General features: G+C 39.0%; 1 protein-coding gene across 9 annotated transcripts in view; it reads left to right on the top strand.

The window, feature by feature from the left end:
- Positions 1-13887, top strand: part of ERC1 (ELKS/RAB6-interacting/CAST family member 1) — a 309043-nt gene that overhangs the window by 232228 nt on the left and 62928 nt on the right. For all 9 annotated transcript variants that reach the window (XM_066990214.1, XM_066990218.1, XM_066990216.1 and 6 more), the window contains one exon: positions 13511-13655. In XM_066990214.1, coding sequence (XP_066846315.1) covers positions 13511-13655 — 145 coding nt within the window. The remainder of the gene's footprint in view (positions 1-13510; positions 13656-13887) is intronic.

Genomic DNA, 13887 nt, shown 5'->3' on the forward strand with positions numbered 1-13887 from the left:
GTTTATCTTCAGAACTCATCAGAATATATTGTAATGCCAATTCAAACAAATCTTCTGCACTGAGAGTCTGCAAGTAGCTGCACCTACCTTGGTCTGGAAAAAGAAAGGAAATGAAACTTCTCAGGCCTCTTCTGTTGCAATTACGAAACTAAGCATATCCAAATTTTATCCATAACCACTGACAACTGCTCCATTCCTGTCCTTGAACCTTTCAACAATTTCTGTTTGCTTAGAAACACTTTTTTTTTTTTTTTAGCACTAATACAGCAGTCATTGAAGCTACCAGGAGCAGGAAGCAAAGTGATGCCTCAGTGTTGGATGATACTGCTTCCGTCATCTTTTTTGTCTTATGTTGCTATCCCTAGCCATATCCAGACACTTGGCAGTTTTTATACTCCCTTTTCAATCCATCCCCTGGGCAGCAGCAGCAACGAGAAAAGACTGAAGTACAGGTAGTAAGTGTTAGGATTAGGATGAAACAGATGTCAGCATTAGTGCTGCTGTAGTTACTATCACCAAATGCTAAGACAACCTTTGCAGAGGTAATGTAAACAATCCCATAAGCTGTGTTTGACCTTAGAGGAAATATATCTTTTAGAGATGAAACAAAGTGGTTCTGGAAGAAAGGCTTGCACAAGCATACAAAAGAACCCTCAAAGAAGGAGGAGGAATTTAGGAGAGATGTATCCAGGTTGGTCGTCAAATAGTCAGTAAGTAATGAAAGCAGTCTGTAACTCTAGAGAGAAAATTTGTTGAAGAGCAGAGGAAAATTGAGTTGTTTGTAAAAGAACAACAAAAAGAAGTAGCTCTACACATCTGGTATGTAAAATGAAACCAGATGTCACCAGGATAATGGCAATTAATGGATAATAGGATAATATGCGCAGCTAGAATGTGTGTAGAAGTTGTTCAGGAAAGCTAGAAATGGTAGGCATACATTAAAGATACAGGAGATTCTGAGGAAATTTAAAAGAAAAAAAAAGTGACAGTAAGAGGACTTAATAACTACAGGACCATAAAAGGAGTTATACAAAATGAGTGGATGATAGCCTGCTATTGACTTCAGGCACAGAGGTGTGGTAGAGGTAAATAACAATAGAGAAAAGCGTTTTTCTCAGACATTTAGTTATTGGATACAAATCAGAGAAATTGCTGCACTTCTTGACAAAATATTTACTGGATCACCAAGAAGTAACATTGTTTTAAGACTTCAGGATTGTAATTAGTGTTGATGATGCTAGAGAGGAAATCATCACCAAAACCAACTTCAGCTGGAGTGACCATGAATTGAGTATACGTATATTTAAATTTTTAAAAGCTGTACAAAATACTTGAAAAATTAAGAATATTTGCAAGTAAATTGAACAGAGGAACTCAAGGATTTGAGTGTAAAGGAAGCAGGGAATTTATAAATGAAAAGTCCAAACAAAACTTTGAGGTCTTTGCATCCCAAACAAAGGGAAGAAAGTGTAAGGAAGAGTTACAAACCTAATTGACTGTCTATCTGCATCCAAACAAAATTAGGAGTATGCAGCAGTCTGCATATCACCTTAAAAAATAACCAAGAAAGAGAGTTGTTTTTTGGAGGCAGACATTACAGGAATAAAGTGAGAACTGTCATAACTAATCTTGTATTATATTATCCAAAGGAAAAGAAATAATAAGACACATCTATGAAATAAAAAGATCAGGAAAAGAAGTGGAACTCACAATGCAGTGGGGACAGGGATGGGATTAGCAACAGTATACATATCATACGGAAAGTAAATGAATGCCTTCATCTTGGTTTCCAGTGAGCAGACTGATAAAATATAAAGAAAAGAAGGCATGATGACATACTGGAATGAGTCTGTCTTGTTTCCAATTATGAACCAACCAGAAGTAACTTCACCAACCAGAAGTAACAGTCATGATAGTCATTTAGCAAGGAGGTGAATTCTTCATCAGTTAAAATCTTTGATTCAAGTCTATAGGTTGGATACTTTCTTAATCCAACTATGTTGTAAGTCATGGCTTGATCTTTTCACAGGATCAAAGACCACACCAAGACCGCAGTATTGCAATCATTGTTGACTGACACAGCTGAAATTTCTTTCTACCAGCTTTCACCTGGAGGGTGATTCACACAGACAAAATTAATTAAAGAACAATTGTTTTCACCCTAGCAATTGTAGTTGTTTGATGTGTTATAATCAATGTGAATTCCATGATTCACTTTTATTCTTAAGTTTGGAGTGTACTAGCTTTGACGCTGTAGCAGTGTCTTGAGCTCCAGTTCCTTTAGGGATAAGGAACCTGTGGACAGATTTTGTTTTTTTCCTATTTAGTCAGGGTGAAGTTTTAACTGGATCAACAGGTTTCAGGGATACACAGTCACTAGTGCTGACACCAGGGAGGGAGCAGGAACCTGAAAATGGGAGGACAGAAACATCTTCTTCAACAAGAGCCCTGTATTATGTCAGCTTAAGCTGATTGTGAAACCACACGCTAAGCCAAAGCTCAACCTGTACTTGACTGTGTCACAGGAAAGAAACAAGAGCTGCCTTTCTTATAATGTCATTTTTCAAAATCTGTTGTACATATTCTGGTGGACTGTATTGCCTGGATGGAAATTATACCTTAATTTATGCTCTATTTGCACTGCTGTTAAACTGTAGAAGAAGACAGACAGTGCAAGGAATTCCTTCTCAGAAAAGCCAGCTCTGTGGAACTCAGAAGCCTTGTGAGTACTACGTCTGCCTCCTCTCTGGTTTCTACACCGAAGGCTGGTCAAACAAGGATGGTTGTCTTAAAAAAACAAACAAACAAACAAACAAAAAAACCTACTACCCTTTATAGGGACAAATCACTTATAATATCAAATGTCAGGATTCTAAAATGTGCCATCTTCAGAATCCACCGCTCTTCAGAGGCAAGTAGGTAAGGCTCGTACTCAGTCAGTCTAGCAGCTGTGTGTAGCAGCCCCTCTCTCACTGGAGGAATTAATCAATAAAAATAGTTTAGTAAATTAGGAGTTGATTGGAAAGTCCCTCTGCGCAAACCTTAGAATTTCTTCTGGAACCATTGGCAGGCACAGTCAAGAGCTGTACTGAAATTCTGAGTACTCAGAGCTGAGACATGAGCACGACTATGATGCTTCTGTGATTCTAAGCAGTTAGGATGTTAGAGAAAAATTGCATAGAAAAGTCCAAATATGGTATTAGCAACATTTTTTTCTAACAAGTGCGGCACAAGTGATAATGCTACCTGTGTCTAAAGGCAACATTTGCTATTATCACACTATTCGTGCAATAGAAAATTAAAGGAGCATCTCTTGTAACCACAAGAGATGTATTCTGAGAAGAGATTCTGAAGAGATCTTTATTCACAAAGAATGTATATGTTTATCTCTTGTTTTCTAGTTGTGTTCACTTGTATGTGATGACATTGAAGAGAATAGTGAAAAGGTGTAAATTCAGGAGGCTTCAATTTGCTGATGGCAAATGACTTCTGATTTTTTTCTCAGTTTGAATTCTTTCTTACAGAATACAGTTCTTATTATAATTGTAATTTACTATTTTATATCACAGACATTTTAAATGACATTTTAAATTTGAATCTATCACATTTGAAATGTCTGTGATAGAAAAGCAGTAAAATCTTGATCAGTGTTTTCTGTAGGTTTTGAGTAAATATGGCAGCTGTGAAAATTTAGATCATGGGGTTGAGAGACTGTTGAAATGCTGTCCACACAAGACAAAGGTAACTTGTTGATTCAGAAAGGAAGTACAAGAATGGAAGAAATAATATTATCCCTTTGAGTGAGGGTGTATGTTTGTGTTTGGAAAAATAATTTCCCAAATTAATTGCATTTTTTTTTTGCCATTTCCAAATTAATTTCCCAAATTAATTCCAGCCTGAGGTTTGAATACTGCCAGCTGTAATTAAAAGAACAGGTAGTATATTGCATTTTTCCCACCTTATTGCAGCACGATGTTGCTCCTGTTTCTTTTAGATAAGTATTTTACTCACTAGGGGTTTGTATTCCTTCTTCGTGTTTTTTGTATGGCAGCATCTTAAATACTGATGAAATTATAGCTGGTGCAGCATTTGGCAGCTGTTTTCAAGTAAAGTACTGGTCTGTTAGTATATTAAAATGGTGTTCTCTAATCTGCCTGTCTGTATTTTTCCAAGTTGTTTAAGAACCTAATTTTAGTGTCTAGAACCCTGTGTGAGCTGCCTCCTTCCTTAAGAGGTACTGCAGGTGCAGTAAACAGAGTTGCAGGATGGTGGGCTCCAGTTGCCAGGGGCTCAGTGTCAGAATCCGGCATTCTCTCTATGTGGTTCAGAGCAGTCTAAGTTTCTTAATCTTCTGAAGATATTCTGTAACCAGATAAAAAAGTGGGGAAAAAAATAACGCTGAGTTTAGAACTACCGTTGCAGATGCGTTGACACAGTTTATTATGAAAAATTATGTCATTAATGCTAGGATAACCATCCCATTGGGTCAGCTGTTTTGTATATTATTAATTACTTTTTAGTTTATCAAATGTCACCCAACCAAACAATGTTATTCTACTAAACTTATGAAATTACTAAATACTGTGTCCTAACACTTATGTTCTAAGCTGCCGCCTAAATGTCTGTCATAAAACTGGAAATTTTATCAGAATCTCTTTGATAATTTTTTGTGTTGTTGTTACTTTGAAGGCAGGGGTGTTTTTAATTCATATGCAAATAATTTAGTTCTTATTTTAATGGTGATTTGCCATTTTAAGTCTTACAAATATCTGTGATAGAAAAACATTGGAAGTTCGATCAGCATTTTCTGTAGGCTTTGAGTAAATGCTGTGAACTAAAATCACACAACTGAAGCAAGTACTGTCCAACTAGTAGCTCTTTCCTTCTGTGGTGACTGATGCCAGTACAGCTGGAGACTAAACAGTTTATAAAATAGCAGAACCTTTCTACATCTAAACCTTTCATATTAAAGGCATACCAGGCATAATTACAGTTTATCCTAATATACCAAGTTGAGAACCCTGGCAGGTCAGTCAGTCATTCCTCACAGAAGAGCAACAGTCTCCGTTGAAGGAGGTGACTGGATTGCTGTGAGCTTGTAGAGCTTGTACCTGCCTGAGCAGGTATAATGAAACTAGACTTCATATAATTAACCCAAGTCCTCAGAGGCATTAAGATCAGTGCTGCTGCTGATCTCAATACTGCTTTTAAGTTAATTCATTTGCACTTTCAGAAATATTCCATATAGGAATGAATCTCATAATTTGAAATTATATAGATAATATGTTTGTAACATTTATATACGGAATTTGTGTTCTTCCTGAAATATGTAAATGTTATTTTAATGAATATTTAAAATATTTATGCTTTGAGGCATCATTGTGTTGATTGCAGCCTGTTATTCCTCCTAATTATACAGCTAATAATTATTCCTATGTTAACATCCTCAGAACTGTGCTGTATAGTTTAAAACCTCTTTATAAAGTTCATTTTCTGATAGTTTTTACCAAAAGGATTCCTCTTCTTTACTAGGAAATAGCTGTGAAGGACTGCATTGTCTCCTGAAACCAAGTGCTGTAGGGAACCATTTAAAGACATCTTGATTTGATTATTATTTGTACGCCAGAGAACAAGCATGGCTACTCTGGTAGTTAAAACACTTACACTGTTGTCGATGAACCTTTTTAAATCTTCTTTGGCTTATCCTGCTACAACTCATTATCTAGGAATTCAGCATATTAGTCCTGCAGTGCTGAGGGTTACTGAGTAGTTAGAAAGTCTCATGTCCCTGTTTGCAAAAATATGCTGTGGTTCTTGGTAACTAAATCTGTATGAGCTGCAGTTTGCCATTTTCCAGGCTCATTCAAACACCTGGTCACTCAAGCTGCAGATGACTTATTTATCCTCACCCAAGCCCATATGAGAAATCTCATGTCTGCTGTGTTTGTCTTTTTCTAGGGCCTCTGTAAACAGGTATATAAGATGCTAGCACCTGCCATTTTTACTGAAGTCACTGCAGCTGAAGTGGTCTTTAAGAATCTCTCTTCAGCATCTGAATTTAAGTGTTGCATAACTTTAAGCCCTGTCTTCTATGCTGCAGAGAGGTTTAGAAAATACTGATTTGCTTAATGCCTTCTATTTCTACAGTCTTAGTAATATGTAGTTGTATAATAGTATATTGTTCTCTTTTTTAGCTTTCACCCCCCCAAAAAAAATAAAATGCTTTCTGTGGCTGATGGACATTCTTAAAGCTTTGCCTTGATTCAAGACTTGTAGTGAAAACCAAGATGAAATTTTAACTCTTGCCATCTTGTCCTGTTACCTTCCCAAAGACAGACATTTACATTCAAGAGATGTGTCTTTGCATACTGTTCTTTTTTGTGTCTTGACAAAAGTATTAGGATAGCCAGTAGATGCTACAGGACAACCTCATCAGGAATGCTTCATAGGCTTAGAATATTTGCCATCAAAAGAATTCAGTCATGGCAATTTTCAATGACTTCTCACCTCTGCAATCTTCACCACCTTCCATAACTGAATCCATCTGTATCTTAGAGTTGGAGTCATTCATTATCACTGTCTTTGGTATCAGCTGTAAGAACTCTCAGTCCCAGTTGAAATGCCAAGAAAAGGGAGACTGGTGGGTGAATCAGAAGTATGCCAGAGGACAGCTATATTGCCATATCGAGCTTCAGAATATATCCACCACTGTCTCTTAAGAATTGGTTTTATCTGTCTTGGTACCACTGCAGTCTGTAGCAATCATAATTACCATTCAGTGAAAGGCTTCACCCTAATTCTATTTTCACTAGATTTTCTTGTTCTGATAATACTAAGTTAGGCCACTTTAAAGCCTCCTTACTGCTTATGAGTGGCAGTAAAGCCTTGGTACAGGCTACAGCACCTGCCCAAATGGGGGGATAAATAGAATCATGCACTCATTTCTGTTGGAAAAGACCCATAAGATCGCCACATCCAACCATTCACCTTACATTACCAAGTCCACCACTAAACCATGTCCCTAAGCACCATGTCCCTAAGCACCATGTCCACACAACTCTTAAAATACCTCCAGGGATGGGAACTCCACCACTTCGCTGGGCAGACCCTTCCAGTGCCTGACACCATCCTCTCTGTTAAGAAATTCTTCCTCGTATCCAACCTAAACCTCCACTGGTGCAACTTGAGGCCATTTCCTTGCATCCTATAGGCAGTGTTCCCCCTGCTGAGTTACAGTTGCCACAGAAATACCCGACCTAACCTACGTTATTTTAAAAGATCAACCACCTTGGGTTTTGCAGCAAGTACATGCTTTGCCTACCTCTTAGGACATTTGCAGTGTTGTAAACTAGAGACACACTTTGCAGACCAAGCAAAGGCTATACCACTGACTGCTACCTAAACTGAAGTTGAGCCTATACTACTGACGCCAGCACTTCTGACCTAGGTTTGTTCATGTGCTACTACAACCTTCTCACAGCAGCCCATTTTCTCCTTCTTACAACCTCGCCTATCTTACCATAAGTTCTTCTGGCCTGTGTGGGAATAGCAGCACTTGAGAAGGGAAACTACTAGAAATTAGTATTGCTCTTCAGACACAAAAATTTTATTTTACTTGGTGATATTTGTTCTTTCCTGGCTTATGGAAGCATTTTAGCAATTCTAGCTTCTGCTGAACACAGTAGTGCGCCATTACAGACATGTCTCCTTTCAGAAGAGGTGACAGTGAAATTTATACTTCTCTCTTATTAAAGATTATCCAATTAGCTTGTAGAATTAAAAAGTACAGCTAGAATACACGTATCATATCAGAGGATATTTTTCTTATTTTGGTTCAAACTTCATCTTACATCAGTTCCAGAAAAGATTCAGAAAGAAACAACTCCTTTCTCACCACTTCTTGACCAACAACCCCATTTCACACACAATGCAGAACTGAAGTTTCGGATAGTAGGATGCTTTTTTCTAAGCCATTGTGATTAGTATTATGCAGCAATAAATTGATAACAGATCGCTTCTCATATCTCATTGTCCTGGTCCTGGAGTTTTCATTTAAGTAGAGATGAGCAACAAAGGTTTTGATTGCAGAAGGTATGCATTATATGCTATTTGAGGCACCTCAAATTTCCATACCAGAGTAATGGCTACATAGATACTGTTACAGAGATATTCTTGGCTCTGGTCCTGAATCATCAGCAAGGATTGTGGATTTACTATTAAAAGAATAAGTGTTTCTTTAGAATCAAAACAGATTACTCTAAAGAAAGTGAAAATTACCAGAACTCCGAACCAGTCTGTGTTTCCCAGGACACCGATAGCCAGAAAAAGCAGAGGTCGTGTATCATGTTCTGTCACTTCATTCTATTGATATTTTTCATGTTTCAGGCAGACATCCAAAGCTGGATACTTTTCCATACAGCAAAAGTAACAGAAACAAAGTTGCAGTAATAGTGCAACCATTATCAGTTGTTCCCACACCTATAATCTTGACACTGCAACTGAGATTCTGATGTGCACCTTTTCCTTTCTTCTTCTCTTCATTTCTGTTAGATCACAAGAATATCTGTATTTCTCCACAGAATAAATGTATTTGGATTATCTTTCAAATATTCTAAAACATCTAAAAATGCCTGACTTTATGGTATCATGTCATGAAGTACAAGGAATAATTTAATTTACTTTTTATAATTTAATAATTTAATTTATATTTTTTAATGATTTAATAATTTAATTTAACTTTTAGCTGATGGAAGGGGATGGGGAGCAGGATTTGGCCCTCACTATCCACGAGGAAAAGGTTGGCGACCTGCTACAGCACTTGTATGTATGCAAGTTGATGGGGTCGGATGGGATCCACCCGAGGGTACCGAGGGAACCGGTGGAGGAGCTGGCCAAGCCACTTTCCATCATTTATCTGCAATCCTGGCTATCAGGGGAGGTCCTAGTCGACTGATGGCTAGCAAACGTGACGCCCATCTACAAGAAGGGCCAGAGGGTAGACCCGGGGAACTATAGGCCTGTTAGTTTGACCTCAGTGCCAGGGAAGCTCATGGAGCAGATTGTCTTTAGTGTCATCACGGGGCACTTGCAGGGTAACCAGGCGATCAGGCCCAGTCAGCATGGGTTTATGAAAGGCAGGTCCTGCCTGACAAACCTGTTCTCCTTCTATGACAAAGTGACACACTTAGTGGATGAGGGAAAGGCTGTGGATGTGGTCTACCTTGACTTCAGTAAGGCTTTTGACATCGTTTCCCACAACATTCTCCTCAAGAAACTGGCTGCTCGTGGCTTGGACTGGCGTACGCTTTGTTGGGTTAAAAACTGGCTGGATAGCCAGGCCCAAAGAGTTGTGGTGAATGGAGTCAAATCCAGTTGGAGGCCGGTCACTAGTGGCGTCCCCCAGGGCTCAGTACTGGGGCCAGTCCTCTTTAATATCTTTATCGATGATCTGGATGAGGGGATTGAGTGCGCCCTCAGTAAGTTTGCAGATGACACCAAGTTAGGTGCGTGTGTCGACTTGCTCGAGGGCAGGAAGGCTCTGCAGGAGGATCTGGATAGGCTGGAGCGATGGGCTGAGGTCAACTGTATGAAGTTCAACAAGGCCAAGTGCCGGGTCCTGCACCTGGGGCGCAACAACCCCAAGCAGCGCTACAGGCTGGGAGATGAGTGGTTGGAAAGCTGCCTGGCAGAGAAGGACCTGGGAGTACTGATTGATAGTAGGCTGAATATGAGCCAGCAGTATGCTCAGGTGGCCAAGAAGGCCAACAGCATCCTGGCTTGTATAAGAAGCAGTGTGGCCAGCAGGTCTAGGGAAGTGATTGTCCCCCTGTACTCGGCTCTGGTGAGGCCGCACCTCAAGCACTGTGCTCAGTTTTGGGCCCCTCGCTACAAGAAGGACGTCGAGGTGCTCGAGAGAGTCCAGAGAAGGGCAATGAGGCTGGTGAGGGGTCTGGAGAACAAGTCTTATGAGGAGCAGCTGAGGGAGCTGGGATTGTTCAGCCTGGAGAAGAGGAGGCTCAGGGGCGACCTTATCGCTCTCTACAGGTACCTTAAAGGAGGCTGTAGCGAGGTAGGGGTTGGTCTATTCTCCCACATGCCTGGTGACAGGACGAGGGGGAATGGGCTAAAGTTATGCCAGGGGAGGTTTAGGTTGAATGTTAGGAGGAACTTCTTTACTGAAAGGGTTGTTAGGCATTGGAATGGGCTGCCCAGGGAAGCAGTTGAGTCACCATCCCTGGAGGTCTTTAAACGACGTTTAGATGTTGAACTTAGTGATATGGTTTAGTGGAGGACTTGTTAGTGTTAGGTCAGAGGTTGGATTAGGTGATCTTGGAGGTCTCTTCCAACCTAGACGATTCTGTGATTCTGTAAGGTGCTGTTTTTTCTACATACAGTCTAGGCAATATCTAGGTACCCTCTAAACAGGATCTGTCAAGTTTCTGATGTGTTGGTAGTCCACCTAAGGCAAGCTTACTCTGGGAGTATGTACAAAAAATGCTTGTATAAATCCAGAGTTGAATTCCAGCCACAGAAATCCATTGTGTATGTCCATTCTTCTGTCAGGTAGTGAAAAATTTTTTCTGTTGATATACACACTTTTTCTTCTTGTAATGCATGGTATTTTTTGTTTGGTTTGTTTTGTTTTGCTTTTATATATATATATGTACTGTATATATGGCTTTAGTTGAGATCCTTATAAGAGCAAACATCTGCATATGGGTAACTTCAGCAAAACTAGCAGTCATTGAAGCAACAGAGGGGACAAACAGAGATCACATCTTAGCAGTGGTTTTTTTATGCTCTGCCTGTGCAGAGGTCTTCAGCTTTAACTGACATAAATATTTGTAAGAGCATGGTCACAGACTGGGATCAGAAGGATGCCAGGTCATAGACCATCATCCTCTTCTCACTTAATCTGTTAGCCATAAGAAAAAGTTCTTCCATTCCCAGCTGTCATTGATGTGAACGCAGTCGTGAACTTTCTCATCAATGAACCTCATCAACTCACCTATTGTCTTAGCAAAACTCCATACCTTTCAAGTGAGAGCTGTGTATTTAGTTTTTTTTCACCTGTAAAAATATCAGCGTTTTTTTAAATGGGATGTCTCATGCCTACAACTCCCAAAGAGAAGTGGCTTCTGCTCTGGTGCTGTGGAGTACACACGCCTTTCACATAACTCTTTTTTATCTGTGTTTCAAAGTGCTGTGCTGGCTGCTGCTGCGCTGGGTTAAAGGGTTGCAACCCTGAGCTTCTCAGAGGCTACTGTCTGCTCAGATCTGTCAGCATAACTGCATGTGTAGACACTGCTTGGTCCCATTCTATTAAAATGATGTGTTGAGGGTGTTTAAGGAGGAAAAACTATTGTTCAGACTTTTTAGAAGAGCAAGGTCAAGAAGCAAATACATGTGCTGTTATTCTTACAGTTTGGAGGGGGGATTAGTATTTATCCAGGACAGTAAATTCTTCATCAAGCTCAGCTTCAGCCAATGCAAACTATCTGATTACGTCCTACTTATTTAGGTATGCATCTCCCTATACCCTTGATTTAAGCCCTGAACTCCCTCATGGAAGTATTTCACTCCCCGTTCTCAGACACACTGCAGTAATAGATGCATCTTTTCATGCAAGGTCATAAAAATTGTGAGGCTTTCAGCATCTAACATAAAAATTTCTGTATTCCAGTAGTACCAATTGGTTCCCTTTCTAAGCCATCAGTTTCAAAGTCCCAAGGATATATATTGGATACATATGTTTAAGACATCAATATTAAATGGTAGCAGCATCCATTTGTCCCATTCTTTTCAAATTTTCTCAGTCAGGTCTTCACTCACAGGGAGCCCAATGAGTACTTTTTGCATCAAGTATTTTTGTTTTGTCACTGAGGTTAAGTTAAGTTGTTTAGAAAGAGGATACAGAAAGGAAATGAGAAAGCTGACTTAGTCTCCTTAAGGATTGATAATAGATGAATTAGAAAAAGCAGATTAAGTGTCAATACTACCCTCAACAGTTTGCCATTGTTATCCTAATTCACCAGATTGTGATGGTGACACTTGATTAAAAAACGATCTTGACAACAGAAGGATGTAATGGTATAATTAATATCAATCTTAATTGTTTACACTAAACTTCTTTAACATTTCTTATATCTTTAATAAACAACTGTTTATACAATATTATTAGCATAATAATTGCTGTTGACATGATTAGCAGAATAATTTTAGCACCTTTGATTATTCTTTAAAAATTTTCCTCAAATTATTAACATTAATATGCTTTTTTTTATAATGAGATCGAAATTTGGATCATTTGGGAATTTGGGATCTTTACTACTTTAGCTCCATTTGCAACTAAATTTTTAAAGAAAAGGTAGGTAGGAAATCTGTAATATTCCAAGTTCCTCTTTCTTCGTCACTCCTGCATGATGCCATCTTTCAAATGTCCACAATAGGTTAGAAAGGATTTCTGTTCTATCCCTTCTTCACAAGGTGAATACTTAAGTTATGAGAGGGGGGACAAGCCACCCCTATTGGAGAATAAGGTCAAAGTTTTCCTTTATGTCCTGTTGCACATCCTGACTTGAGCATGGCAGCTAAAGGTGAGAATTAAGGTCAAAGAGCAGAAATAGTTGGTTTTCCTAACATATACCAATCCTTTGAGTTCATTTGAGAACTGCTGTTTTATTGACAGGGTTATTATCTGTATCTCCCCTCTTTCCAGTATCTACAAAATGTTTCTGAACTGCAAGGGTATTTGTGAGAGATTTTTTACAATTGGGGAGGAGTGTGATGAGGTATTTCTATAGCGAGTTCTTATATTACTGCAGAATTTTTTTGCTTACAACATTTTTGCAAAGCTGAAAAAGGTTTGTGATGAGAGCAGGCCTACCTTTCTCTTCAGATATGTGTCTGAAGAGCTCATCACTATGTTAGTTACTCACAAAAAAAGTCAAAGAATAGATCAAGCATCCTTGAGGTCATCTATTTCAACATCTGTCATGTAGCACAGAAGTGTCTGTGTCATTGTATGCTTCTGGGAATACACTGTATTATTCAAGTGATTTCAGTAAACTTGTCACATGCCACCTTCCTTCTAAAATAGCTGCATGAGTAGACAGCATAACCTAACAATAATTTAGCACGGAAGTCTTACGATTAGTCAAGTATTTCTATGTGCATTCTTAAAATCCATTCTGGAAATGTTTAGAACATTATAAAGAATGAAAATGTTCATCTGAAGAAGCAATAAATGGTTGTTATTAAAAAATTTAGGAGCCAAATGCAGAATGATAACTTTATTATATCTTTTTCTTATCCTATAAGCACTGTCATCTTCGGGTAGGCAGCTGGGTCTGACTTCCTGCTCCACCAATGGATATAACCGCAACAACCGCATTTATTTCTGCCCAGCAGAGTTGCACGCTCTTACAATGTCTGTGGTATATGGTATGTCTATGGTTCTGTGTTCAATGCTCCTAGTTTTGCAGGATAATCATGTATCTGTGTTTTTCAGACAGGAAGCACTTCTTGCTGCCATTAGTGAAAAAGATGCCAATATTGCTCTGCTAGAACTTTCATCCTCCAAGAAGAAGACCCAAGACGAAGTGGCTGCACTCAAGCGAGAGAAAGACCGCCTCGTACAACAGCTCAAGCAGCAGGTGGGTAGAGGAGGGAGAGGAAAGAAACCAGTTAGTAATTTGGTGTGACGTTATTGACGTTTATTTATATGACGTTTATTTTGTGACAAAAAGTACATGAATAACAATTTCAAACTAGCTACTGATCATGAAGACTTTAAAACATGGTGGGAATTAAACAGCCTCCATGATCAGAGGGATTTCCTTGTGTCACTGCTGCTGTCGTACATGTGCTACAGTATGTAGGAAACTG

The sequence above is a fragment of the Anser cygnoides genome, chromosome 1 (assembly GCF_040182565.1).
Source record: "Anser cygnoides isolate HZ-2024a breed goose chromosome 1, Taihu_goose_T2T_genome, whole genome shotgun sequence".
In the NCBI taxonomy this organism is placed as follows: domain Eukaryota; kingdom Metazoa; phylum Chordata; class Aves; order Anseriformes; family Anatidae; genus Anser; species Anser cygnoides.